This window comes from Lissotriton helveticus, chromosome 7 (assembly GCF_964261635.1).
Source record: "Lissotriton helveticus chromosome 7, aLisHel1.1, whole genome shotgun sequence".
Lineage (NCBI taxonomy): Eukaryota > Metazoa > Chordata > Amphibia > Caudata > Salamandridae > Lissotriton > Lissotriton helveticus.
In genome coordinates, this window is record NC_136068.1 from 1,083,793,148 (window position 1) to 1,083,820,183 (window position 27,036).

At 48.6% G+C, this 27,036-nt stretch overlaps 1 protein-coding gene across 2 annotated transcripts in view; it reads left to right on the top strand.

Moving 5' to 3' along the window:
* RPTOR (regulatory associated protein of MTOR complex 1) overlaps positions 1-27,036 on the top strand; it is a 2,181,859-nt gene that overhangs the window by 1,810,931 nt on the left and 343,892 nt on the right. The window contains exon 29 of one of the 2 annotated variants that reach the window (XM_078654105.1): positions 5,114-5,161. The exons of the other annotated variant lie outside the window; for it this stretch is intronic. Coding sequence (XP_078510231.1) covers positions 5,114-5,161 — 48 coding nt within the window. The remainder of the gene's footprint in view (positions 1-5,113; positions 5,162-27,036) is intronic. 2 annotated transcript variants of the gene reach the window in all.

Genomic DNA, 27,036 nt, shown 5'->3' on the forward strand with positions numbered 1-27,036 from the left:
GAAAATGTAATAGTCATGAGTTGTCTGTATTGGCAGTGCGCTACCACACCACGCATACTCCACACTAGCCACTCCACTCTGTCGTTCCACCCTATGCCACGCCACTCCATTCTGCCACATGGCACTCCACTCCCCTTCAGTCTTAAGACCCTCTGCGACATGCCACGTCACTCAACTATGCAGCATTCTAATCAATCCCACTCATTCCACGACACAACACGCTGCTCCAATTTACGCCCCTCCACTCCAAACCACCAATCACTCCACTCTTACCCCACCTACCCACTTCATTCTACTTCGCTCCAATCCATCCCACTCCACTCTGTGTACCCCAGTCCACGCCACCACACCCTATTCTGCTACAGTCGACCACAGTCTACTTCACTCCACCCAATTTAACCCACTAAATTCCAGCCTACCCCACCCCACTCTACTCCACTTCAATCTACCCCACTGTAACCCTGTCTACTCCACTCTGACTCAATCTACCCCACTCCGACTCAATCTACCCCACTCCAGTCTACTCCACTCCAATCTACCCGCTCCACTCTACCACACTCCACTCAAATCTACCCCAGTCTGTGCCAAGTTACCCCAGTCTATCCCACTCTACTCCAATCCACCCCAATCCATTGTATCCCAATCCAACCCACTCCAATGTTATGTATCCCAATCTAACCCACTCCACTCTAACAGACTGCACTCCAATCTACACTACTCCACTTTACTCCACTCTACCCCAGGCCAATTACCCCACTCCATTCCAATTTACCCTACTCTCCAGTGCAATCTATCCACCTTCTCTCTAATCTACCCCACTCCAATCTACCCCTTTCAGCCACAATCTACCCCATTTCAATCTGTCACAATCTACTCCACTCCAATCTACCACACTCCACTCCAATCTACCACAACCCAACCCACCCTATCTACCCCACCCCACTTCACTCCACTCTACCCAAATCTACTCCACTCAAATCTACCCCACTCAAGCCTACCTCACTCCACTCTGATTTAACCGTCTCCAATCTACCACACCCACTCCAATCTACCCCTTCCCAATCTACCCCACCCCAATCTACCCGACTCCAGTCTATACCTATCTACCCCACTCTATGCCTCCTCCCCACTTGAACCTTTTCATCTTCCCCACTCAACTCCACTCTACCCTACTCCATTCCAATCTACCCAACTGTAATCCATCACACTCCACTCTTCCCCAATCAATCTCACTCCACTTCAGTCTCGACTTCACTCCAATTGGTCCAACCTCACTCTCCCACTCCACTCTACCCAGTCTAACCACTCCAATCCACCCAATCTACCCCACTCCACCCCAGTCTACCACACTCCATTCTATTCCATCGTCTACCCCATACGACTTCACTCCATACTACCTCATGCTGCTCAAATATACCTCACTCCAGTCCAATCTAACCCAATCCAATCCACCCCACTCTGCCCTACTCTACTTTACTCCAAACTACCCATCTCTATTCTACCCCATCCAGTCAGCCCACTTCAATCTACCCAACCTCAATCTACCCCACCCTAATCCAGGTTAGCCCACCCCATCCAAATCTACCCCACTCCACCCCAATATATCCCACTGCAGTGTACCCCCACTACGCCTCACTTCAATCCACCTCACCTCACTGCAATCTGCTCCACCCCACCCCAATCTACCCCACTCAAATGTATCCCAATCTACTCCGATGTACCCCTCTCCAATCAACCCGGCCCCATAATCTACCCCTCACCCATCCAATCTACCCCACACCACTCCAATCTACCCCACACCGCTCCAATCTAGCACACGCCAAACTATCCCACTCATTCCATGCTACCCTACTATAAACCACCCAATCTACACCGCTATACTCTACCCCACTCCAGTCACCACATTATATCCCACTCCACCCCAGCCTACCCTACTCCTATTTACCCCACTCAATTCTACCATACTCTAATCTACCCCAATCTTCTCTAATCTAACCCGCTCTACCCAACTCCACGCCATCTCCAAAATTCAATCTACCCCTCTCCAACCTACCACGCTAATCTACTCCAGTCTCTCGGTCACATCTACCCAACTACAATCTACCCCAATCTACCCTACTCCATTCTAGCCCACTTTACCTCCACTCCACAGTACACCAATCTGCCCCACTCCAATCTACCCCACAAACTTGTCGACATGTGAAACAGCAGCCACACTGGTGTACAACATGGCTAAAGCACATTACCAAAACTAATAGCTCTCACATAGGCGAGATCTATTGGCTTTGCCAATGCTTGTTTCTCTAGCTCTCTACCCGTTCTATTAGTTCTTCCTTCACCCCATTATCTCTTCCCTCCTGTTACAAGACAACCCATTAGATTACTTCTCCCACCTCCTCTCTAAACCTTATTGAAGACTGTGGACTTTCTGGTTGAATCCTCTGGTGATGTGCCTCGTAGTGCGGTGGCATCTGGAGGTGCACTTTGTGTTCTGATAAGGCACATGATGTGCTAATAATGCATACCTTCTGGATACAAAACTCTGGCTGTTGCCAGTTACTTTGAGGCTTCGCACTAATTTGATGATAAGCAGCCCGCGGTTGGAGATGAATGACCATCATTCTTGCCGTGCTGCTGAATGATTTGCAGTGTATGTAGTGTTCCCAAAACGTAGGTTACTCACCTAGAGAAATCTTCGATTTCATTGTTTATTTCTTCTTATTTTTTGTTTGTTGGAGAGCAAGGTTTAGGGATAGAAGGGAAACATGCTCTCACCATTGAGCGGAGCAATATTTAATGATAAGCCTTTGCTGTTTTTATGCGCTACTGCTATGTATTAAGAAGTGTATAAAGACAGAGCCACCCAATAATCCCGTGAGGACTGGGTATAATCAATAACAGATTTACAATTGTCCTCAAAGGAATCGTTTAAACAAACTTCATTAATTAATGTCACCAGAAGTGATCAATTATTTACCAGAAGCAAGGTAGATACAGTATTTTTACTGTTTTTTTATTATTTCTCAAAAGTTTTTTGTTAGAAAATGTTATCAAAATTCAGGCATGGCAACATGATACTACTACAATTGAATGATTTTGGTAGCATATAACACCTTATGCTCTTTACACGGATAAACCAAAATACCATGTACAAAAGAACTTTTCAAAGTCCTACATTCTTTTTTGACATGAATGATATTAGTATAAGCAAAGCGGCGTCAGGCGTCGACGTTTCGGTCCTTCTTCGGTTAATTAATTCCATAGGACCATCCTCAGGAATCCCTAACTATCGAGGCGTGAGGAAGTATAACGCGAGTGCTCCCGCATTTAAGTGATTAAGGAAACATCGAGTGTTTCATTCGGAACTATATTCTCCTGATTAATACGCAGGATTGAGTCGAGTATTTTATTCTGTGAAGAAATTTGCCCATTTAGTCCTCACGTCCACCGGCTGGTGGTTAGTGATATATTTTGTCCAACTGGTCCTGAGGATGGTCCTATGGAATTAATTAACCGAAGAAGGACCGAAACGTCGACGCCTGACGCCGCTTTGCTTATACTAATATCATTCATGTCAAAAAAGAATGTATGACTTTGAAAAGTTCTTTTGTACATGGTATTTTGGTTTATCCGTGTAAAGAGCATAAGGTGTTATATGCTACCAACATCATTCAATTGTAGTAGTATCATGTTGCCATGCCTGAATTTTGATAAAATCTTCTAACAAAAAACTTTTGAGAAATAATAAAAAAACAGTAAAAATACTGTATCTACCTTGCTTCTGGTAAATAATTGATCACTTCTGGTGACGGCATTAATTAATGAAGTTTGTTAAAACGATTCCTTTGAGGACAATTGTAAATCTGTTATGTATTAAGAAGAGCAGATTGGCTTAACAAGGGCAGGGTCTTAAAGAAAAAAGTCCTGGCTCAAAGTTTGATCTCATGAACATAGTATGAGAAGATGTCATAGCTCTTTACGTATTTAGGAAGACTGATAGTCATGTACTTTTTGTAACACAAATAACAATTCATTATTATAAATAATACCATCTGCTTATTCTTGAATGCACGAGAGCATTCAGGCATCAACTTTAGTGGCTTTGGCTTGCATATTTCAGATGTGGTGCTTATGGAAATGCAACTAGACATTGATATAAGATAACTTCCAGCATTAACTAGGTATAACACACTTAACTTTCAACTTAGTATCTGAAATCTCGAGGCCACAGTACTCCTATCCTAAAAATGAAGTATAATAACCAAAACATCTTTCGCTGCAGTCAGTCAGTTAAAAAATTAGCTCCTTTTATGTAAATTATACTTGATATTTTTACTGTTCTGTACTCTAAGTAAGCTATGATCACCGTCCTTTTGGGTTTATTGCGGACTATGGGTTTTATTTTTTTCCATTTTGTGTTTTCCTCAAGTCCAATGGAAGCCATTTTCTGAGACCTGGGATAGATATGTAACCTTTGCCCAAGTCTGTGTGGAGCTGGCAGTTTTCCTGTGGTCAATAAGATATGCTCAACGTTTTTTGTAGCATGGTAAATTACTGCAGCGATTCCTCTGGTCTGAACAAGCCGTGCAGCCTTCTTTCTGCCTGGCTGGGCCCCTCAGTGACTTCTGAGAGCCCAGCAACCATTCCCCATGTCTAAAAATGCATCTTTGTCTCCCATCTGATAGTTCTGCATCCTTTCTTCTATACTAGTTGAGACCTGTACCCGTTCCTGTGCTCTGTGAAACTTCCTGCATCCTTTTTCCTGAAGAGAGTCTTGTAACCTTTCCTCAGCCCTGAGAGAGTCCAGCAGCCTGTCCTTTGCTCTGAGAAAATCTTGCATCATTTGCGCTGGTTTAACAGTAATGCACGATAAACCCAGTATGGGAGAGGCTGCTGCATTTCCCTCATGCTGGGAGAAACCTAGATCCTTCCTTCTGGTTTGAGAACCCTGCAATCTTTGCTCTGGGTGTGGCATGCTTTGTGGTGGTCTTGTTTTTGCTGTGCTTCGTTTGGGTTGCTTCTGTCGTGCTGTGTTTAATTCTGTTTAATTTCTTTTGCTTTGGCTGACCAACTTACCCCTGGCATCATTCCCTGAATTCCTATCTTCGCACAGGCCTGGCTCGAAGGGTTTCAATCTATCTTGACAGAAGTAAACAAGGAGGTGAGTGCCTTCAAACCTGATACCTGAGCTCTTTCTCATGCCCAGTAAACTCAGAAGAAGCAGCGAGATGATGAGGGGAAAGGGTACCACCTGATAACTGTCTCTAGCACAGTGAGGTAACCAAGAAGTGCTACCTATGGGTTCTGCCCCAGGATTAGACTTTTGTTCACTTTGCCCTCACCCATAAGAGCATTATAGTTCTGCCATTTCACCTCTATGGGTCAATTTCCATGTACCCCGGTTGCAACGTTGGAGGCCTGTCTGACCACCCACAGCTTACTGTTCACTCCTTGTCACTCGTTTCTCATTCCCAAGGTCCTTCTTGTCCTTTTGGCCTGGAAATCTGAACAATTTCTTCCTGCCTATAACGTGTCTCTTCCTTCGCCTCTCTTCCCTGCACCTGCTCACTTTTTGCTCAGAGATCTCTCCCTTCTCATTAGAAAGGTTTCCTGTTTCTCCCCCTATCCTGAAACTAAATGGACTCTTATCCCTGAGCTATTGTCTTTCTCACCCTGGCAGGCTTCCTTCTCCCTCTTGCTTTGCCTGCGACCAGTCTCTGTCCTTGCTGGCCTGTTTCCTCTAGTGTTCTGCTGGCCCCATTAGTGCCTTTGACCAGTTAGAACTAGGTTCCTGTATGAGGTGTAGAACTTTATGTAAAATTACATTACAAATGTATGTAATGCAACAATTAACAACATGCAGTTAATAAGATTATGGTTTCATTACGCTTACAAATAACCAATTCAATATACCGGTGTTTGTCAGTTTACATTCTGTCACACAACATACCAAGCTGCCTTTCAGTGGCTTTGTCATGTCATGTTTTTTTTGTTACGTTGCTTAATCGTGTTGTATCTTCTGATATGTTATGTTGCTAATAATACAAATTGATCTTTGCTACGGCTCTTTCAAATTGAAAAGTTATATATTTCTAAAATATGTTGGGGTCATAAAGTGCAATTTGATATCCATAAAATGGCTTTGAACATGTTTAATTTTGTCAGTGATTCCAAACATTATTTAATATTTCTGGGACCAACTGTCCTTATTTTTACAAATTATTAAAATAATCTCGTCTTGGGCTGTCTGGTCTGTCATGATGGAGTCAAAAATCAAAACCGTTAATCAGAATTGGGTTCCTGTTCTACTTTTGTGAATGTTTTCCTTTGTGACACGAAGTCATGGAATATGTTATCTTTCCATTTGGTTTGGTCTCTGTCCTGGCAAATAAAGAGACCGGGTTTGTAATGTGTGTTTCCCTGGTATTATGTCACTTGACAAGTAGTTGGTGTGCTTCATAATATTATCGGATGTCTTTGGAGTGTATTTCTGTAAGATTATAGCCTGTCTAGAAGATGGGTGCATGGATCACAGCAGTTCTTGGCTTTCTTGCAGAATCGAAATCTGTTTCCAGCGTATTGTTTATGTGTTAGTGTGCTTTGAGTGTTTGAGACACTCATGGGTATCACATCCCATCATTAAATAATCTGTCAGTTGTGTGCTGGGCGTGTTTCATGTTAAGAGACTGTTCATTTTTTTTTTTTTTTTGCAGAGTTTTATTTAGCGCGAACTAGACCCGGACCGAATAAGGGAGGTGCTCTGCAGAGTTTTATATAGCGCGAACTAGACCCGAACCGAATAAGGGAGGTGCTCTGCCCGTTCTGCCCACTTTTAGGTGGCTTTCCTTGTAAATTTCTTACGAGAGTGAGATTTTATTTCTAGTTCGGTGAGAGATGACCTGGAAAGTTTTACCATTTTGGCTCCTTGGCAATGGGGTTAGGTTGCGCAAGGTCCAGGTTGTGTAATTGGGTGTTGTAGGGGTTATTGCCTGTTGTTTTACAGTGTATTGGGTGATGTATTGTTTTTCTATCATATTACATGTGGATCCGGAATGGCTACATGAGAGTTTGTGGTTTCAGTGGGTTGTGATATGTCTAGTGATGTGGGTGATTACGATTGTGCCTTTGTTATGTCTAACGTGGCAGCTCAGCTGTCTAAAAGATGCCCAGTTCTATAAAATACCCATTGAGTTTTCTTTGGCTTCATGCAGAGGAGTATTTCTATCTCACCCCATGATATGGGCTATCTGTTGTACCCTTCCACCATCCAGGAAGTGCTTCCTTTGGAATGCATGAGGGACTATTTTACATCAGAAAAGTATTTTGTCATGACACTGTTTGCCATATTCACTTCATTTAACTTTTTTTCAAAAATGTTATACTCTTTCCCTAGCATTTTCAGTCAACAGTGCAGGCTTTGATGTGAACCAAAACATCTGTGAATGCAGCACATGTAAACAGCATTGGTGAATGCCTGTGTTTTTATACATTGACACATTAAAGTCCGACATATCAGCTTCCGAGCTGCTGGTTTTTCTTCTCTTTGAATGTTCTGTGTTGGCTTAATGGAATGGTTTGTCAGTGTGTTCTCTTGTATGGATTACTGTGGCTGATGTCATTTGTGTTGGGGTGTGGATTGGGTCGTTCTGGTTATGTTAATTACTGCTGGGAGAGCAAGACTTTGCAGTTGATATGATCTATGATGCTTTGTTTGTGCGAGGGCATTTTGTTGGTATGTTATGTAATTCGTAGGATCGAATGAATCTGATGTTTACTGGTCTTAGGCATTATGGATGTGTGTAGTGTTCTAAGTGTTGCCATCCGGAGTGTCCTTTGTTAGTTGTGTATCTGTTTTCATATTGCTTCTAGAATTTTCTGTTATGCTTGTAGAACTGAGCTTTAGAGGCATGGGGAGCTACAGGTTGCTATCCATGTGGTCTATGGATATTTGGTGGTTGTCTGCAAGTATTTGATAGAGACTACTAGCCGAAGATTCCTTAACGTAGAATTATCCCCAGGCGAGACTGGATCCGGAATTTTTTTTGGCACAGCATCGCTGTGCGCCGGGGGGATCTCATCTTGCAACTCCGCCCAGGCGTCATCCACGTACGTGACGTCCGCGAGTTTACATAAGTCCCACCCTGGTGCGCCTATGTCAGTTTCTATCTTTTCCGCGTGCAACGCCGATCCGGTTCGTGCTCCGGGCCTGTTTAGGCCTTCCCTTCGCTATTGCGTGTGTTTGTGGGAACAGTGTGCAGTCTTTTGGACGCCTGATGTCGGCGACGGACCCTCACCTCATTTGCATGTGGTGGTGGGGGAATATCACGGCTCCACTGATTGAGAGGCGTGCCAACAGTTGAAGCCGAAGTCACGGCGAGAGCGCCGGATGAAACTTCTCTCGGCTCGCATGTCCAGATCTGCTTCGTCACCTAGATCAGCTTCTGCGGAAGGTTTTCGATGCAGCCGTCATACTCATCCCTCTCCTATAACGCAAGAGCTTCGCTCCCCTGTCGGTAAGTGTCAGCGAGGTCACATAAGTCCCACCCCGGCGCGCCTTTGTCAGTTTTTTCCTTTTCAGCGTGCAACGCGGATCCGGTTCGTGCTCCAGGCCTGTTTAGGCCTTTCTCTTTCTCTATTGCGTGTGTTTGTGGGAACAGTGTGCGAATGCCTTCAGGCTTTAAGACGTGCTCATCTTGTGGACACCTGATGTCGGCGATGGACCCTCACCTCATTTGCATGTGGTGCTTGGGGGAACATCACGACTCCACTGATTGGGAGGCGTGCCAGCAGTTGAAGCAGAAAACGCGGCGGGAGCGCCGGATGAAACTTCTCTCAGTTCGCATGTCCAGATCGGCATCCTCACCTCGATCAGCTTCTACGGAAGGTTTTCGAAGCCGCCGTTGTCGTCCTCGTTCTTCTCCTACGTCGCAAGAGCATCGCTCACCTGTCGGTAAGTGTCGCAGTTTGTCCTCGAGGGCTGGTTTCCGGCCTGTTGGGGGACGTGGGCTCTCCGTGGGTGATGCGACCCCGCGTACCATCCCCCTATCCACCGTTTCCCAGTGAGGGGGCGTTGAGAGCCCAGATGAAGACATATGCGGCGTCTTTGCAGGCCTCGCTGGCTTCTCCTCCTGGGAGGTCAGCGGATCCCTTGCATTGTGCGGGGCCCTCCGCGGCGTCTTTGGGGGCTCCCGCCCTGGCGCTGGCTGGCTCGGTTCCAGGCTTGGAGGATGTGGTACCATTGGGGTGAGGCTCTTCGGGGGTCCCTCCTTCGGACCATGGCACCTCTGCTTCGCTGCAAACTCCTGCGGAAGTCCCTGTGATGTTGCGGGAGGTCGCCGGGCTCGGGTCGCATCCTCGAGCCCCTTCGGTCCTATGGACAAGGGTCGATCTTGCCTGAGGCATTAGTGACGCCGCTACGGTGCTGGCGGCTGCTAGCCCTGGCGGCGCCACAGGGGTCGGCGGACCCCCCTCGTCCCATTATGGTTTGAGGCTGGCGGGGGACCCCCCGTCCCTTCCCGGGCCCCTCTCGTCCCTTTATGCAGGCGGCTGTCTCATCAGAGGTCGAGTCGGGCTTGGCGGTGCCACTGGGGTCGGCGGGCCCCTCTCGCCCCCTCATGGGTAGAGGCTGGCGGGGGACTGCTTGTCACTCCCCGGGTCCCTCTCGTCCCTCCAGGCAGGCGACTGCCTTTTCGTAGGTCGAGTCGGCGCCGTCCCTTAGCTGCCTCGACTCCGGCCCAGCCCCGGTTTCCTGGACCGTGTGGTGTGGAGGAGGCCTGTCCAGCGCCTCCCTTGGCGCTGGACGACGATGACATCCTGCCTCAGGTTGCGGACTCTACGGCACCGGACAGGCATCTGGTCGTGGACTGGAATTTAGCGCCCCCTCTTCCCCGGATGTTGGGCGCCTGCTGGTGTTGTCCTCACCATAGACGGGCCGTCGCGTCGTGGCTTTTTCCCCCGGCGTCATCAAAGGATGGCTCCTGACCACGGTTTTCGCGAGAGGAGCCACAGGACCCTCACTCCTTGGTCCTTCTTTCTCCTTTCCGGACCTGGCCTTTCCCCACTCCGATTGGCTATGGGGACGGCCGCCTTAGCTTACAGCCGTCGCCTCAGGAGGAGCTGCTTTCCCCACCGCAGGGCCCTACGGAGGCGGGTGCGGCCTTCGCTCACTCTGTGTCAGGGACTGTCCGGGACTATGTGGGGAACACAGTCAGGGACTTGGGCAAGGACTAGGAACTGGGTAGAAAACTTACACAGGAAGGGGAGTACAGCGCTGCTCAGGATCATACAGGAAGTCAGAGGAGAAAAAGGGATCCAAAGGGGAAGCCTGGACAAGTGAACAAGATGGGTAAGACTCAGAAAGGAAGGCCACTCACAAGGCAATTTTGCATTCAGAATAACTACACCTAGGATGAATGTGCAAGACATATATATGAAACAACATTAACAATAAAGGGGGGTGTGGGGTAAAGCACTCGGGAGCTCCACACGGTAAGACTGAAGCTCAGTAAGTTTCTTACCCACAATTGCGGTTACAGATACTGACTGCAAATACCCACATGTAAGATATGCATGCAAAGGCAAGGTCTGTGGAGCTTATACCTATGGTGATGTTATAAATGTAACTCAAAGACAATACTCACATTGAATAAGAAACACCACCTAGGTAGTCCGCTGTGCCCACGGATCCTGGCGATCAAACAGGAACACGCAAGGCAGTAACAGCAAGGGGGTAGAACTAAACACAAGCACAATAGACAAGGAGCTAGCAAGGAGGAGTGCTTAACAGGAAAGGAAGGAAATCACAGGGCACACTTGGCAGAAAGCAGGTAACAAACATACAAGGTAACAGAAGTAAAACAGCAGAATAGAAAGACAGCAAACTAGGAACTGGAATGAAGGAATTGGGAAGAAAGGCAGGGACTGGAGAGTGATATACAGAAGGGGAGGCTAGAGGGGTATACTAGAATAGTGCAGGTTAAAGAATCAAGAAAACAAAGTAGCATAGAAGGCCGTGCTGGGACAGGAACAGGAAGTGAGCTAAGGCTCAGGAGTCAAGGCAGCACTACAGACAGTGCAGGTTCAGGAACAAGGAATTGCCAAAGCTTCAGGAGTCAAGGTAGCACTGCTGGCAGTGCTAGTTCAGGAACAGGCAAATTACTAAAGCTCAGGAGTCAAGGTAGCACTACAGGAGTGCTAGTTCAAGTAACAGGACATATCTACAGCTCAGGAGTCAAGAGAGCACTGCAAGCAGTGCTAATCAGGAACAAGAAATAGCTGAAGCCCAGGAACAAAAAATAACTATAGCTCAGGAAACAAGAGCACTGCAGGCAGTGCTAATTCAGGCACAAGGAATAGCTATAGCTCAGGAACTCAGGAAACAAGGTAGCACTGCAAACAGTGCTAATTCAGGATAAGGGAAATTGCTGCAGTTCAGGAACAAGGAATACTAAGGGTCAGGGTAGCACTACAGGCAGTGCTAATTTAGGAACAAGGAAAACAGCAGCAGGTCAGGAACAAGGCATAACTAAAGCTCAGGAAACAAGAACAGCAAAAGCTCAGGGAGCACAGGAAACAAGGATCGGTCTCACCGGTAAACAGCTACAATGACCAACCTTTGCCTGAAGGGAGCTGGGACTTAAAAGAGCTCACAGTAATCATATGCATCAGGTGTGAGCAGGCTAGAAGCAGCCAGCCACAGGTGAGCTGAATTCCTCCACCCATCCTTGGCCTGCAGGGGTGGAGACAAAGCAGTGAGCAGGGAATTCTGGGTAATGGAGTTTCAGGCATGAGTAGGCTGGCTTCAAGTATAAGCAGGTTGGCTTTCACAAAACCCGGCATGGATTGGGAATGGATGTCAATTCCCAATAAGTGTCGAAATGCCTGGAAGTCAGGATATGCATACAGGGGAGTGTCTGGAGGCATATTAGAACACGGAAAGCCCCACAATTCAGCCCCCTGGTGGTGGGCACTAGAGCACAGGGAGCGAATCGTGACACTCTGTTTCCACGGCTGTGAGTATTTTGCGCATGGGTGATCCGGCTGCCCATTTCTCCGCGGATCATCTTCTGGAAGTTCTTCACCAGGGCTCTGGTGGGAGGGAGCTGCTGCTTCCCTTTGAGGGTTCGCTTCCTTTTCCTCCCTGCCGCCGCTGTTGTCTCCACCATCACGGGAAGCCCACTGGCTAGACTCTTGGGGGCGCAATATGTTTGCTTCGACTAGTGCAACACTTTGTGTGTTGGCTAGGGCCACCTCTTGCTTGTGGAACTCGGCGGAGTCCCTTGGATCCGATGCTTCTCAGGAGGATGCTGGGGGTTGATTTGCTGCACCATGCGTTGGATGGCCAAGAGCTGGCGGCGATTATTCTCGCTCCGCTCTGGACATCTCGGTGGTGCTTGGTCGTGCCATGGCTTCTTCGGTTGCCCTTCGCCGCCATGCTTGTCTCTGGGACAGTGTGTTCCCGGAAAATGTTCGGGAACGGCTGGTAGATCTTCTCTTCGATGGCACTCTTTTGTTCCATGCCCCGGCCGACTTAACCATCCGGAGGTTGTTGACGGGGCTTCGGCCTCCTCCTCCTCCTCCCCCTGTCCCCATCAGTGACCTGTGAGTTGATCTGGTCTTTGGGTGCTGTTCTTTCGTTGGGGCGGGTCGCCCCAGTTGGGTGATTGGTGTGCTTCATGTGCATTCGAGTCCTCTTTGTTGGGACTGTGGTTCTGTTGGCTGCTGTTCGGCCCTTCTTGACTGTGTGTTTTTGTTTTAGGTTATCTACTACAGGTTGGCCCTGAGATTAGGCCATCTGTTTTTTCTCTTTGACTGATTGACAAGCCCTCTGCGGGGGTTTCAACCCCGGCTCTTTCTGTTGTCCTCTGCTGCAGAAGTTTCTTCCTAAGAGGGCTCCCATGTCTTGGAACTTAACATACCCTATGTGGGGTAGTTGTAGCTGTTATATAGCTTGTTCTGTGCTGAGAAGTTGTGGTCGCATTCTGGCCTCTGTTCTCCATGGCGTTTATGTACGTTGCAGGTGCAATTCCCTTATTGCTGGATTGGAATGCCTTGGTGGCGCCCTGGGGTGTCCTTTTCCGGGGTTGCTGCGCTATTCGCCAGGTCTGACCTGCTGTCTGCGGCCTGGCGTCATGGCTCTGGTTCTGCTTCTTTTTGGGTCGTGTGTCGGACCCCTCTCTGAGGTGTGTCCGGGACCTTCTTTGCCCTTATTTTCTCTGTACTGGGGGCTGAGATGGTTTTTGTGTTCGTCCCTCTTTGAGGCGCAGCCTCCCCTGTCTTTCTGGGTGCCTCGGGCTACTCTTCCTGCTTCCGACTGCTTTCTTGCTGTCGGCGCCGTTCTGTCTGATCCGTTCTGTCTGATCTATTGACTTCCGGCTGTGGTAGGCTCACCTGCCCTCTTCGTGGGGCGTGTTCCCGGTGGGGGGCATTGCCTTCTTTTCCCCTTGTCTCCTTGGAGCCTCTAGGTTGATCTTCTTCCTTGCCTTAACCTTGGATGGAGGTTCTGTTGCCTTGTAGGGGTGTGGGGTTCTTGGGCCTCCCCTTGCCTTGCCCTTGTTTCCTCTGTTGAGTGGGAACAGGCTTCCTTCTTCTTCTTCTTTTCTTCTTCCCACACCCCTCTTGGGGTCGGTGGTGTTCTGCTTGTTGGGGTTCCCCCTGCCTGAGGGGACGAGGCTCCTCGCCCTGTCCGGTGGACTAGTCCCCTGTGGGACCCTCTGTTATGTCTAGGCTGCTGGGGTTCTTTCGCAGACCCTCCTTCCCCGTGGGTATGGCTAGGGTATCTATTCTATGTTAAGGAATCGGCGGCTAGTAATCTCTATCAGATGTACGAGTTACTTACCTTCAGTAACGATGTATCTGGTAGAGATGATTCTCGCTGCAGATTCCTTCACGGCCCGCCCTTCCTCCCCGTTCTGCGAGGACCTTTAGCTTGGTCTTCTGCACTCGCCTCCCAGTGGGTGGCTGTGTCTTCTGTGAGTGCATACTTTAGCTCTTTTTGACGGGATGATTCGTCTTATTTCTTGTTCCTTCCTCCTCTTTGACGCATTGGAGGATGTGTTTATAGGTACTCTTGTGCCCCTCTGCTCTGGTTACTCCAGGATTGGAGCTTGCCTTCACTCTCTTCCCTCCCCTCCCTTCCCCTTTTTGTTACTAGGGGTCCTGGCCCCTCTGCTAACTTCTGGGTTAGGGTCATCTGGCCGTGCCTTTGCCCCTTGTTCCTTTGGGGTGTTGTCGCGCTCTGTGCTGGAGTTGCCTTCGAGGTTTGTCGTTCCTGTTTCTCTTGGAACTCTTTCCCCTTCGTTGTTCTTGGTTGGGGTTGTAGTCCTGCTACATGTTGTCATGACATTTTGCATTTGTTTCTTGTCTCCAGGGGTGGGGGACTGTCTACATACTGGCAGGTTGGCTGCTCAAGGTTGTGATCTGTTCTTTCTTCTATCCCTGCTTTTGGTTACTGCAGTGTTGACACTGCTCCTTATGGTGTTGTTCATCACCATTCCTTTTTCCAATTTTTCTGCTCTTTCGCACACTGTTCCTGTACTCCCACAGTTTTGTCTGATGGCTCTACGTTGTGGCGCAGAAAAGTTCTCCGAAGAAAACTGACATAGGCGCGCCTTGGTGGGGCTTATGTGACCTCGCTGACGTCATGTACGACGCCTGGGCGTAGTCGCGTGAAGACGCACCCCCGGCGTGCAGGGATGCTGTGGCAAAAGCTTTCCCGGATCCAGTCTCACGCCTGGGGATAATTCTACGTTAAGGAATCTGCGGCTAGAATCATCTCCACCAGATACATCGTTACCGAAGGTAAGTAACTCGTACATTACTATGATTTGCCTGAAGTTTTCTGCTTTGGCTATGATGTTAGATATTGAGGCATAGAATTGCCTTCAGATTTTCAAAGATTGACCCATTTCACTGTCTTTCATTTGCATTTGATTAATGTTGAACACCACCACAAAAGGATGTATGTTGCAGGTGGAATAGACAATTAGATTTCTTGCCTGAAGACAAACGACTCAAAAGTCCAACTTGAAAAGTCACAGAAAAACTGTGAGAGTGCTGACGGGAGGGAAGGTCATCCTTATGGAAGAGGAAGCCTCACACACAAAATTGTGTTGTGCTTCATCATCGGCAACCTCTCCCCACCCTGGAAGGATAGTACCTCCAGAGTTAACTCAACCTCCTGTTTTACTAGGTGCAGGAGGGAATTCTTAGATATAAGCTACTAGACAATTGAGGGGATCAAGGTCAGGGAATTAAAAATACCTTAATGTATACCAGGAATTTACCCTTATTAGTGGGTACAATAGGTAAGGTAAAAAACTGGTGAGGCGATAATGTGAGAGCAGTGACTCACACTGCTGTCAGAGCTAGGCCAACATGTTTCTGCCCATCCTAGAACCCCATACAGTTCTGGCACATGCCTCAGGGCCAAGGATCCCTAACTTCCTCTAGGGGGCCTATTTGCCTATTCCTCAGTGAGGGAAAATGTAGTAAAAAAATTAAATCGAAAATGGTTACGATTACTAATGTGCTCAGGTGAGTCCTACCTGAAAACGCACAAGGAAAATGACCTATTTATAAAAAAGAAAAAAACAGATAGGTCAATTAATTCATTGTACACTAAGGGACTTCCCTTAATTGGGTGAACCAAAAAAGCACAGCAAGACCACAGCACTCCCAACACACGTGATAAGTGAATAAAACATGCAAAAACGTTGTGCATGCTTCATACGCAGTAGTGACATAAAGGACATAACCATTTATGCGGCGTGCCTGACTTTAAAATGGCGGCAGCCGCTGACTCTCACCGACACTTATAGACTGTCGGATTCATCAATGAGCCTGGCGGCGAGGGAAGCGGAGGACAGAGAGCTGCATGAAAGGTGCCACTGGGGGTCAGCTATGGTGCCAGCGAAGAGCTATATTGTGGGACTCTGGTGCTGTTGATGCCGATTGTACTATGGCGCGAGCACTGAGGAGGTGAGAAATTGAGTGCGGTATCTAGCAGCAATCGCGGTAAGCCCGGTTGCCGCGCGGTGAATGGACGCTTTGGGGGCTGTTGAACCCCCGCATACGGAGTGAATACATAGACGCACGTTTTGAGGAGTGCTCCCCACGTTGAAGTGCTGCGAGAGGTTACTGCAGGGCACAGGTGACTGTTGCGTCCTCACTAACTGAGACGTGCTTGTAGCATGGGGACCCCGGTTGTGTCTGATGGTGATCCGGTCGCGGCGGCTGTGATCCCCATGCCTGACTATATTGTGGTGCCTCGCTGGTCAGTGAAAGGCCCGTGCCAGGAGCAGCGGGAAACACTGATTGCCCACAGACCAGTGCTGTTCTGCGGTGGGGGTAAGGAGGCTGAGCTGCTGCATCATGCAGGCTCATTCTGCAGTGATCTGGCCCAGTGGTCCTTGGTGTGCGTGAGCGGACAGTGGACTCTCTTACTGCCCTGTTATGGAACCTCAGTGTGGCTGGAGAACTACTGACCCCATAGTCTCTCTGAGTCTCTGGCTACTGGTCCGCGGAAGGTGCAGGGGTCAGTCACTTGACTCGGAGACATTCAATTGGGGGTGATCCCCTGATAACAGCTTCACCCGCCCTCACCTGTGACTGCTAACATCGGGATTCTTTTGAGCTGAAGTGTCCATTCATGAGCGCCCTTTTTGTATGTTTATGGCTTGTTGCTATAATTAGACTACCATGTCGTCCTCCTACCACTGACCCCGAAGATGGCACTGTGTGCTTCATGTCCTGGATGGCAAAGGTTCTGGAATAGCTTGTACTATGTTTTTTCCTTAGAGATGGTGCAAACTCATGGCCTCAGAGAGAAAACAGTCTGTCCCCTAACTGATGTGGTCTGTTCCCATTTAGTGCTCTTTTTCTCTTTGTCTACTTCCTCTGCTCCTATCCCCTCTCACCTGAATCTCTCCCCTTGCCTGCTATACCGCCTAGCCCCCTGTACATTTGTACCCATTGACTAAGCACTCCTTCTTCCCTTGTTGGGGAAAGATCCAATTCTTATACTCTGGAGTCTCTGCGTACACGCTGAGAAAGTCCACAGCGCCAAGAGAGCCACTCACAGAAGAGGTATGGTATGGCACCCCTTGCCAAAGCACTTCCTCTCCCCTTTTTGGGGAAGGATCCAGTATGTAGGCCTTGGAGTGTCAGAGTCCCCTCTGAGAGAGTCCACTGCATATGGGGAGCCTCTCGCAACAGAGATGGGGAAATGATACCACTTCCCCTGGGATTACAGCTTACTGGACTTTGGACGCAGCTCTGACTCGTCTACCGGTTTGTGTCCCCGTCTCCCTCCCCCTCCTCTTTCCATGCTGTCTCTCTCACCCTCCCCTCTTCTTTCCCTCCTCCATTCTCTCTCTTCTTCCCCTGCTTCCACTCCCCCTCCCCCGAATCTCTCCCCTTGCTTGCTTTTTCCCTTATGTATATGTCCTTTTTGTTTGTCTCGACCTTACATGTAACTGTTTGCCAAGCTCTAATAACTATGTAACCTTTGTAATGATGTAACCTGCAACTATGGTCTGATATTTATGTAAAGCGCTCTGATACCTCTGGGTCTAGCCAGCGCTATATAACACCTTTAAAATAAAAATATGGAGAAGCTATGCTCTAGCTATACATTTGCTATCTTACCCTACATTATAGGGGATACTGGCTTCTTGAACAGAGAGGGGGTCGGTGTTGTTTATAGTCACATACTAGTTAAAGCGGGATTCAAAAGGGTAAAAGTAATCAGTGTATACACTACATACAGTATATTCATTGTTCAGGTAGTATGATCATGTCCTACTCCAATCATAGACCAGGCAGTTAGATAAACCTGGTGTGTAAATGAAGGAAGCTGACTCTGTATATACTATACTTAAGTAAGGTGTAGCGTGCACAGAGTCCAGTGAATCCCCAAAAGCTTACAGAGGTTCAAGTAGATAATACTAAGCTCTATTTGTAGTTGTATGGTTGAGCAGTTAGGCTCATCAGAGGGTAGTGTTAAGCACACTCAGGCAAGGAATGATAGCATGCAGTCAAAGACTGAATCTAGACAAGTTGTTTTGTATAAAATGTTATTAGTTTGTTATTTTATTTCTAGAACCAAGAAATACTAACTTGCAGGTAAGTAACAGTTTTCAAAGTTGTAATACTTTCAAAAATACAGAAGGAATTGTTTTGCAAGGCAACAGAAATGCTTAACAGTAATAGAATACTTATGTAGAATCGATGTAGAACAGTAAAAATGTGTGCTAGCAATAGATCGACTCTTGTATGCAATAGGTAAAACACAATGCAATCCTATGGGAGGAAAACAGTGATAAGCATTAGCAGGTAAGTAATCGACTTACAATCTCAGTCTTCAGGGGTTATGGCCAACACTAGGCAAGATTCAGTTTCAGGTAGGTAATGCACCACCAGCAGCAGTAGAGCAGCCATTTGAAAAGGTCACTTGGCCCAATGTAAAGCAATAGCGACTGGGAACACCTCGTAGAGGCACAGTTTGCAGGTAAGTACCCGCAGTTTCAGGGCACAGACCATAGGGTTTAAGATCATTACAGGGAGGGCCACAATGCAGCACCAAAGCTACACCACCAGTGGCACAGGGGAGGCCGGGTGCTCGGTGTAAAATCAGCATCAGACACCAAATGCTTTTCACTGGAGGTTGTCGGTCGCACAAAGAGACTGAAGGTGACCACCCACTGGGCCGGTATGTTGGAGAGCTGGAGGAGGTCAAGGTACCGTTGGTTGAGCTCCCCAAGGCTTAAGGATTGGGGATGAAGGAGTACCTTTTGGTGTCGGATCTTCTGGGTTGGGGCTGGTCGCGGTCAGTGGAACCTTCGTGTAGAGGCTGCAGGTGACTGTGGGGTCCAGGAGAGGCCAGCCACCAATGGAGGTCAGGATCGCTGGTGGACTTCACTGGACAGGTGAGTCCATCAAACATCGGGCCATGGGCATCGGGTCCAGAGTGGGCAGAGGTCACAGACCCACCTGGATCCGAAATTCTTGTTGTTGGAGTTTCCTGAACAGGGCCAGTGTCCTTGGGAGATCTGGTCCTTATTGAAGAGTGGCAATCATCCTGGGGTTCTTGGAAGTTGCTGGCTAACGGGACAGGCGTCGTCGTCTTCAAAAGGCTTGAAAAAGCAGGAGACAGGCAGGTAAGGCTGGGGCCAAGGCAGTAGGTGTCTTCTTGCTTTGGAGCACGGCGTCGTCTTCGTCCATCTTCTTCTTAGGTTGCAGGAATCTGAGGATCAAAGTTTAGGGGAGCACCTAAATACTGAATTTAGGGATGTTACAGGGACTGGCAGATGGTAGCCAATGGGCAACTTACCTTTAGGGTGACTACACCCTTTAAATGTTCCCTCCCTTTAGGGAGGGGGCATCCCCCTAACCTGATTGAATCAAATCCCTCCATTCAAGATGGAGGATTTGCTGCGGATGTAGTCACCTCAGTCCAGGGCACCTTATAGTGTTCTTGGCAAAGAGGGGACACACCTCTCCTGACTACTAAATTTTCCCCCGACCTTGGTGCCAAAAGTGGAGCCTGGTCAAGGGGGCGTGCATCTCCACTAGCTGGAGAGGCCTTGGCTAGTATATCAAAGGGTGGGAAGTCTTTGAGGTTAACTGCCCTGAATGCTGTTCCTACCTTGAGGTAGGTATGAAGCACCTCCACCCCAATCAGCCTTTACCCCTGAACCACGAGAGCACAGGGCTCCCACCTCAGGGTGTCAGAAACATGTCTATGTGTTGCAGGCGGGTGCAGACCAGTTAGCTGGACATGAGGGCGTTGATTATTTTTAAGGGGGCTTCTCTAAGATGTCCTCTGAGTGCAATTTATAATAAATCCAACACTTGCATCAGTGTGTGTTTATTGTGCGGAGGAGTTTTATACCAAACTCCTCAGCATTCAGTAAAGCCACAATAGATCTGTGGAGTTCATAATGACAAACTCCCAGCCCATGTACTCAATATGGCTTCACTACACTTACAATGTCTGTGAATGGCACAGACACTGTAGGGGCATAGTGCTCATGCAGCTATGCTCTCACCTATGGTACAGTGCACCCTGCCTTAGGGCTCTGAGTCAAGTTAGAGGGGTGACTTACATATGCCACAGGCAGTGGTTGGTAGTCATGGCACGCATTAAGTTTGCTATGTCGACTCTTAAGTTTGGTGTACACCAACATACAGTCTGCAATGGCAGTGAGTATGTGTTTGGTGAGGGATCCCTGAGAGTGTTACAATACATGCTGCAGCCCTTAGAGAATCTCCATGGTCACAAGGCTCTTGATACCACTGGTACCTTTTACAAGGAACTTGTATGTGGACCAGCGGTGTGCCAATTGTGAAAACAAAGGTACCATTTTGGCAAATAACACAGGCCCTGAGAATCTGACTGGCAGGGACCCAGGGCAGACTCAGTCACAGTGCATCAGAAATGTGGCAGTGCTGGTGGGGGTGGGGGGGGGGGGTGGAGGGTTATTGCAACATAAATCCATTATCCTACAGTCAATACATTGTAAGGGATGAAAATAAACATCTCATATCTCTGCACTCACATTCCACATAGCTCATAGTCTTATTAGTGTGCCCCAGTCAGGTGTATGAGCAGCGCATGTGCACATCGGTTACAAATTTATTTATATTTTATTTATATATTTAGTGTTTTATGGAGCGCGAACGAGACCCGTGAGGGTATCAGAGCGCTTTACAGTAGTTTCAGGTTGGATACAGAACAGGGGGGGAGGGGGGGGGGGGAGTCCAGGGATAAGAAAACAAATAGAAACAGTATATGGTAAAAGAAACAGTCATAATATTCGACTACTCTAAGGGATAGGAGCAAAAACGATGCAGTAAACTAGAAAAGCAGTCTCATCACCCTGAAGGATTGTTCAAAGTGCAGGGTGGGTTATATAATGGAAGGCAGCCAAGGAATAGTGCAGTGATCATAGGTAAAGTCAGGTTGAGGGGGTGATTGTAGCATGAGCTTTAGGAGAGGAATTTGCCCATTAGGAAAGATTTGGTCTCCTTTTTGAAGTGGGCTAGAGACGGTATTCTTCTAATGGCGATTGGGAGTGAGTTCCATATTCTTGGGGCGGCCCCAGAAAAAGCCCGATTGTATGTTCTTTTTTTGTTGAAGCGTGTGGGTTGGAGCAAAAGGGTTTTGACGGACCGGGAGTTTCTGATTCCTCCGGATAATACAAGTTTCTGTGCGAGAAAAGCAGAGGACTTGGAATAGAGAGCTTTGTGGGTGATGCAAGCCAGTTTGAACTGGATTCTGGCCTCAAGAGGAAGCCAGTTCAGAGCTTTAAGGTGGGGCGAGATGTGGTCAAACTTCTTGGAGCCAGTTAGAAGTCTGGCGGCGGCGTTAAGGCAGGCTTTCAAGGGTGCTAGAGAGATCTTGGGTAGGCCTGCGAGAGTGGAGCAACCATATTCTAAACAAGAAAATAACGTATTCAAAAGAGGGTCTCAGGGGAAAGTATTTATAGACCTAGTGGTATCAAACCCCCACTAACAATGTACTACAACTAAAGAAATACCACTGGTCTATTAGTGCGTGAACATATGAAGAAGAGGTATGTCTGTGGTGGATCTAGTTGTGTTGCAAGAAGCCATGAAATGAATCCCATCAGCCCACCCAATTGCAGAGCTTCATCATCTGGGATTTGTAAGACAGTGGTCTAAATATAGGCAACTCACTTGTTGTAATTGTGTGTTGCCTTAATCCTAAACCACCAGTGATGGAACGTACCATACAGTGTGTGTGTGTTTAGTGGTGGGCTACTGGTGTTGCAGAGAGAAATCAGTGGAAAAAGAGAAAAAAGTGATCTTAAAATTGGCTACCATGACATTGAAGAAAAAGTTTTATTAAGGAAAAATCATGGTGTCAAAAGTAAAAGCAGGTGCAAACAGTTTGAAATAATAACTGTTGTGAGTTGGACATAAAGAGTTCTACATGTTTCAGCCAATATAGGAGAAGGTGCTCCACTGGCTTTCGTCAGGAACGCTAAGGTACACTACTGCAAAACAATGTAAAGTAAAAAAAACATATACAAACAATTATTATGAATACCATACATCCTACCATCTGTAGGTGTCTGGTGTGTAGGAAGTGGGTTCTCAACAAGAGGATTCTTTCCCAACTTGTCGTGGGAGAATGCCTCACCTCGCCTGGCAACAGCTCAGGTGTAGAGGCCCCGCTCTCTCCATCGGTACCCCTGGCGAATCCTAAGCCGAAGGGGAGGCTTAGGATTCGCCATGGGTACCGACGGAGAGAGGCGAGGTGAGGCATTAACACAATTACAACAAGTGAGTTGCCTATATTTAGACCACTGTCTTACAAATCCCAGATGATGAAGCTCTGCCATTGGGTGGGCTGATGGGATTCGTTTCATGGCTTCTTGCAACACAACTAGATCCACCACAGACATACCTCTACTTCATATGTTCACACACTAATAGACCAGTGGTATTTCTTTTGCTGTGGTGCAACCATATTCTAGTCGAGAGATGACTAAGGCCTGGATAGCCGATTTTAGATCAGGAGGGTCGAGGAAAGGTTTCAAGTTTCGTAGGTAGTTAAGGTGAAATCTAGCGGTTTTGGCCATCGCGTTGATATGGCCCCGCATGTTCAGGTTGCCGTCTAAGGTAATTCCCAGGGATTTAGCAGAGTCCACAATGGTAGGAGAGCAGTTTAGCGCTGTGATAGCCGTGGTTCACACTTGAATGTCTGTATTGGCGTTGGGTGGAGAGATTAAGAGAACTCTGTTTTTTTTGGCGTTGAGTTTAAGCTGGTTGGATGTGAGCCAGTGAACAGTTAGCTTCAAGGCCTCATTCAGGGAATGGATATCCTCTGGAGAAGAGATATTGATGTAGAGCTGTGTGTCGTCGGCATACATGTGGTAGGAGATATTGGCAGTGCGCAGCACCTCAGAGTGGTTTGAGGTACAGATTGAAGAGGGTAGGGGATAAGGTTGATCCTTAGTGGACACCCTCTGTGATCGGAGAGGAGGCGGATAGGTTGCCGTTGATCAGGACTCTCTGCAAGCGATTCTGGAGTAAGGATCGGAACCAAGCCAGAACGGTGCCATCCAGGCCCATCCTAAGTTTGAGGCGAATCAGGAGAATTTCATGGTTAACCGTGTCAAAAGCCGAGGATAGGTCAAGGAGGATCAAGAGAGAGGTTTTGCCTTGGTCAAGGGCTTGAAGGGCATCATACACAATGTGGAGGAGTGTGGTTTCCATGCTGTGCCCAGGACTGAAACCAGATTGCAAGTCTACTAGAAGGTGGAAGTTGGAGATGTGACGGCTTAGCTGTTGCTGTACACATTTTTCCAGCACTTTAGCTAGGAGAGGGATGTTAGAGATAGGTCTGTAATTGTCAGGGGAGGCAGGATCTAAAGTGGGTTTTTTTAGAATGGGGACCACCTGGCCGGCTTTGAGAGAGTCCGGAATTGATCCCTGTAGGAGAGAGGAATGGAATATGGAGGCCCGACTTGAAACGTCTGTTGCCATACTAATAGAAATAACGTCAGTGATTCTATCCTCACATCCGTACTTGACAACATGCAACAATTGGTTTATGAATAAAAGTATAAAATGCCTCCATATTACAAGCTGGAATAAGACCCCAGATTCGCTGCGGCTTATGACACAAATCCCATATGACATACCTCCTTGAAGGGAGGGAACTCTTGTTTTGTAAAATAAGAAGCCCCCCATGCTAGTAAACCTACTCAGTTACAAGTAGCCCCCAGGAAAATGAATTATGCAGGCCCCCACTTTGAACGTTTGTTGCCATACTAGTGGAAATATAGTCAATGATTCATGAATGGAGCTTGCCCCCACATCCCCACACAACAACCCAAAACATTTGGTTTTCGATTTAGTTAAAAACGATTACGATATTATAACCATGACTAAGTGCCTGAAAACTCTAATGATTGGGACATGTCGCCCGTTAGGCACTGGAGAAAAGCACTTACTTTGTCAAAAGGCCTGCTGGTCCAGTCAACCTGCTCGGCACCTGCTCTCCACTGCTGGTACACATCTGGTCGGAGAGCGGCCCTTTTTATAGTCGGTGGTAGGAGGCCCATGCCCACCCGTGGGGAGGAAAGGGCAGGGCTCGCATGGGATGATTCACAGTGATGCTGGGAAATGTAGTCCCTGATGACATGCGGGCCTCCAGAAGCAAGGGAAATATAGTTTTTATGGTATTTAAAGATAAAACCAGGGATTTTCATTGGAGAAAAGAGCTGTTAAGCCAGCCCATTAATAACTTGGTCTAGCTCTACCTGCTGGAGACCTAAAATTGGTGGACTCTTGCTATATTACTTATATACTTGGCCCTGAAGAATGCCCCAGACCCATATGGGCTTTTATAATGGGCAGAAACATGTTGGCCTTGTGCTTTTTATGGTGGTGTTCTTTCTAGGAGGGCGTGCGGCGGCTTACCTCCTCCTCTCTCATATGTTATGTGTTGGACTTGGCCCTTCTGGCAGGTTCACCACTGAACTTTTTGCTTTTTAATGGTGACATGGTGATAGTGATTTTTGGTTTCTGCGCACTTTACCATGGTGTCCCAGGGTAAAGTGCGTGCGTGTGGTGAGGTTGGCCTGCCCTCCCATAGGAATGCATGGGGAATGTATGTGTCCCTGGTAGTTTCTGATGCGTGGGGTGTGTAGGCTCGATTCTGGTATGTGCGGACTCGTGTGAGTGAATGCTGTGCAATGATGTATGCGGCGTGTTTGTGTCTAGTGTGGAAGTGCCACTTCTAGACATGGGTGTTCGTGTGCAGTGAGTGTGCTGGCGTGTGATTGGCTGGAGCTGGCTGGTGAGCCTGGCTCCAGGAGTCTGGGTGGGTCTGCCCCGGTGGTGAGAGGAGAGATTAGCATGCTGATGTGAGGGAGGGGTGCACCTGGGACCTGACTAGGGCTGTGCTTTCCCCACACAATGCTGGCTCCGCCCCCTGTGGTGCGACTGATGACCCTAGCCTGGCCAGTGAATAGGAAGGGTGGCTGAGCACATCAAGAGTGCTCCAAAACCAGCTGCGACTGGTTTTTCCCCCACCCTGCACCCTGAGACAAAGGGATGATTTAATGTATAAAAAGGGGCTGTGTCCCCTTGCAAAATGTTCTCTTCTTGGATCCTGTTGCTGAGGGGGCTGCTGTTGGGCGCCAGGAGGACAGCCACTGGGGATTGCCTCCCTGCCTAGGAGGACCCAGTGAGCTGACTCTGGGCCCACCCTTGCCCCCCAGCCTGCCTAAAGAACTTTGCTGGATCTGGCCCTTGCCTCTAGCGCTTGGGAGCGCTTTATTTTGCCACTAGCGCCTTGGGGGCGCTTTCTGTTCATAGCCGGTGCCCACCCGGCATTTTCCTAGCCTAATTGCCAAGTTTAAGCCCCTGGCAGGTGCCCACCCCGCCAGGGACCTGGTGCCGTTTTGTGCCCCCCCCCCCAAGCGAGTGCCCACGTCGCTTTATTATTGATTTTGAGGTAGCCTACTCCTCGTGTGTCTCCTCACATCACCGCCGCAGCCCGGGACAGCCGAAAATCGCCACCCGGCCCGCGACCAGGAAGTCAGGCAGGCTGGGGGACGGGACAAGCGGGACAACCGGAAGCTGACGGGAGCCCACCCCGCGCTCCGGTGAGAGGGAAGCTGAAGACGCCGGTCAGGAGTCAGCTGTTCGGCCTGGGGCTCCCGAGAGGAGGGAGAGCCCCGGACTGACCTGCTGAGCAGAAGATGCTGCCTGTCCTGCAGCGGGGGGCCCATGGTGTGGAGAGAGCCCCGCAGCTGCAGGCAAGGAGGAGCTGCCGGCAAACAAAGAGCTAAGGCGAAAGGGGGGTCAGAGGTACATTGTCGGTACTTGCCCCGCCGCCTGTCAGCCCCGCGCCAGTGCCAGCCATACTGCGTGTCTGCCAGGAAGCCCCTGCCAAAGGAGAAGAGTACCCCAGCAGAGGCCCTGTAAGTGCGGGCGCCTTGGAGAGGTGGGAGGGAAGCTCTGACCCCATTGTAGAGTGGCCCCGGAAGGCATCGGGCCGCTCCAACAAACCCGGGGGCATTTAGAGATTGAGTCCCCCGAGCGGGACTCCCACGACCGGGGCATTCTTCGTTAGAGCCTACGCGGCTCAGGGGGCATCAATATTTCAGAGCCCTGAGAGGCTCTTGAGGGCATTTCACCGCTTCGAGTCCCCCGAGTGGGACTCCAACGCTCTGGGCATTCTTTATTTAGAGCCCACGAAGCACCAGCATTACGGAGGCATTTTTCTTCAAGCCCACGAGGCTCTAACGATCCCCGGCATTCCTGGTGGTAGAGCGGCCCCAGCTGGCAGCGGGCCGCTCCCCCAGTGGTGGCAGCATTGCTCAGAGCCCACGAGGTTCCCGGGGGCATAGTGTTGTGGCCACCGAGCCTGCAAGGCTCACAGGTGGTTCTTGGCCTCATTGATTGTTTGTTTAGGAGCCCCGCAGAGACCCAGGAGGCACGCTGGTGCCAGGCTCCCTACTACAGCTGCCCAGCACTTAGTGGGCAGCTGCCACGTTTAGGCTTGTTCTTTGGCTGCCTGCAGCCAGCCCTGACATTTGGGACACAGGGCGTTCTAAGCCCCAGAGAGGTCAGTTGGCCGGGGGACAGGTTATGTATTTATGCCTAAATGTGATTTCTGCGCAATTGTTCTTTGCTGCACCTCTGAACGTGTTTTGATGAGTCATGTGCCGTGTTCTACACCGCTGAATGTATGTTTATACATCATGTGTTTTCCTTCCCTACACCTCTGAATGTGTTGTGATGCATCATGTGTAATGTGTTCATGCTTATACCCCTAAATGTATTGTGATACTTGGGTGGTTGTTCTTCCTAGTACAGGTGTTGCTAGTAAGGTCCTGGTTCCCTGCGTGACATTCTCCTAAGGTGGTTAGGGTTGCGTAGGTGGTACTTACCTCTTACCAGTGGTGACTGGTTGTGTGCTTTATTTTCTATCTGGTTCTACAATTGTTCTATGTGTAGAGGGTTATCCCTACAGAGTGCTAATTCTGCCAAGTG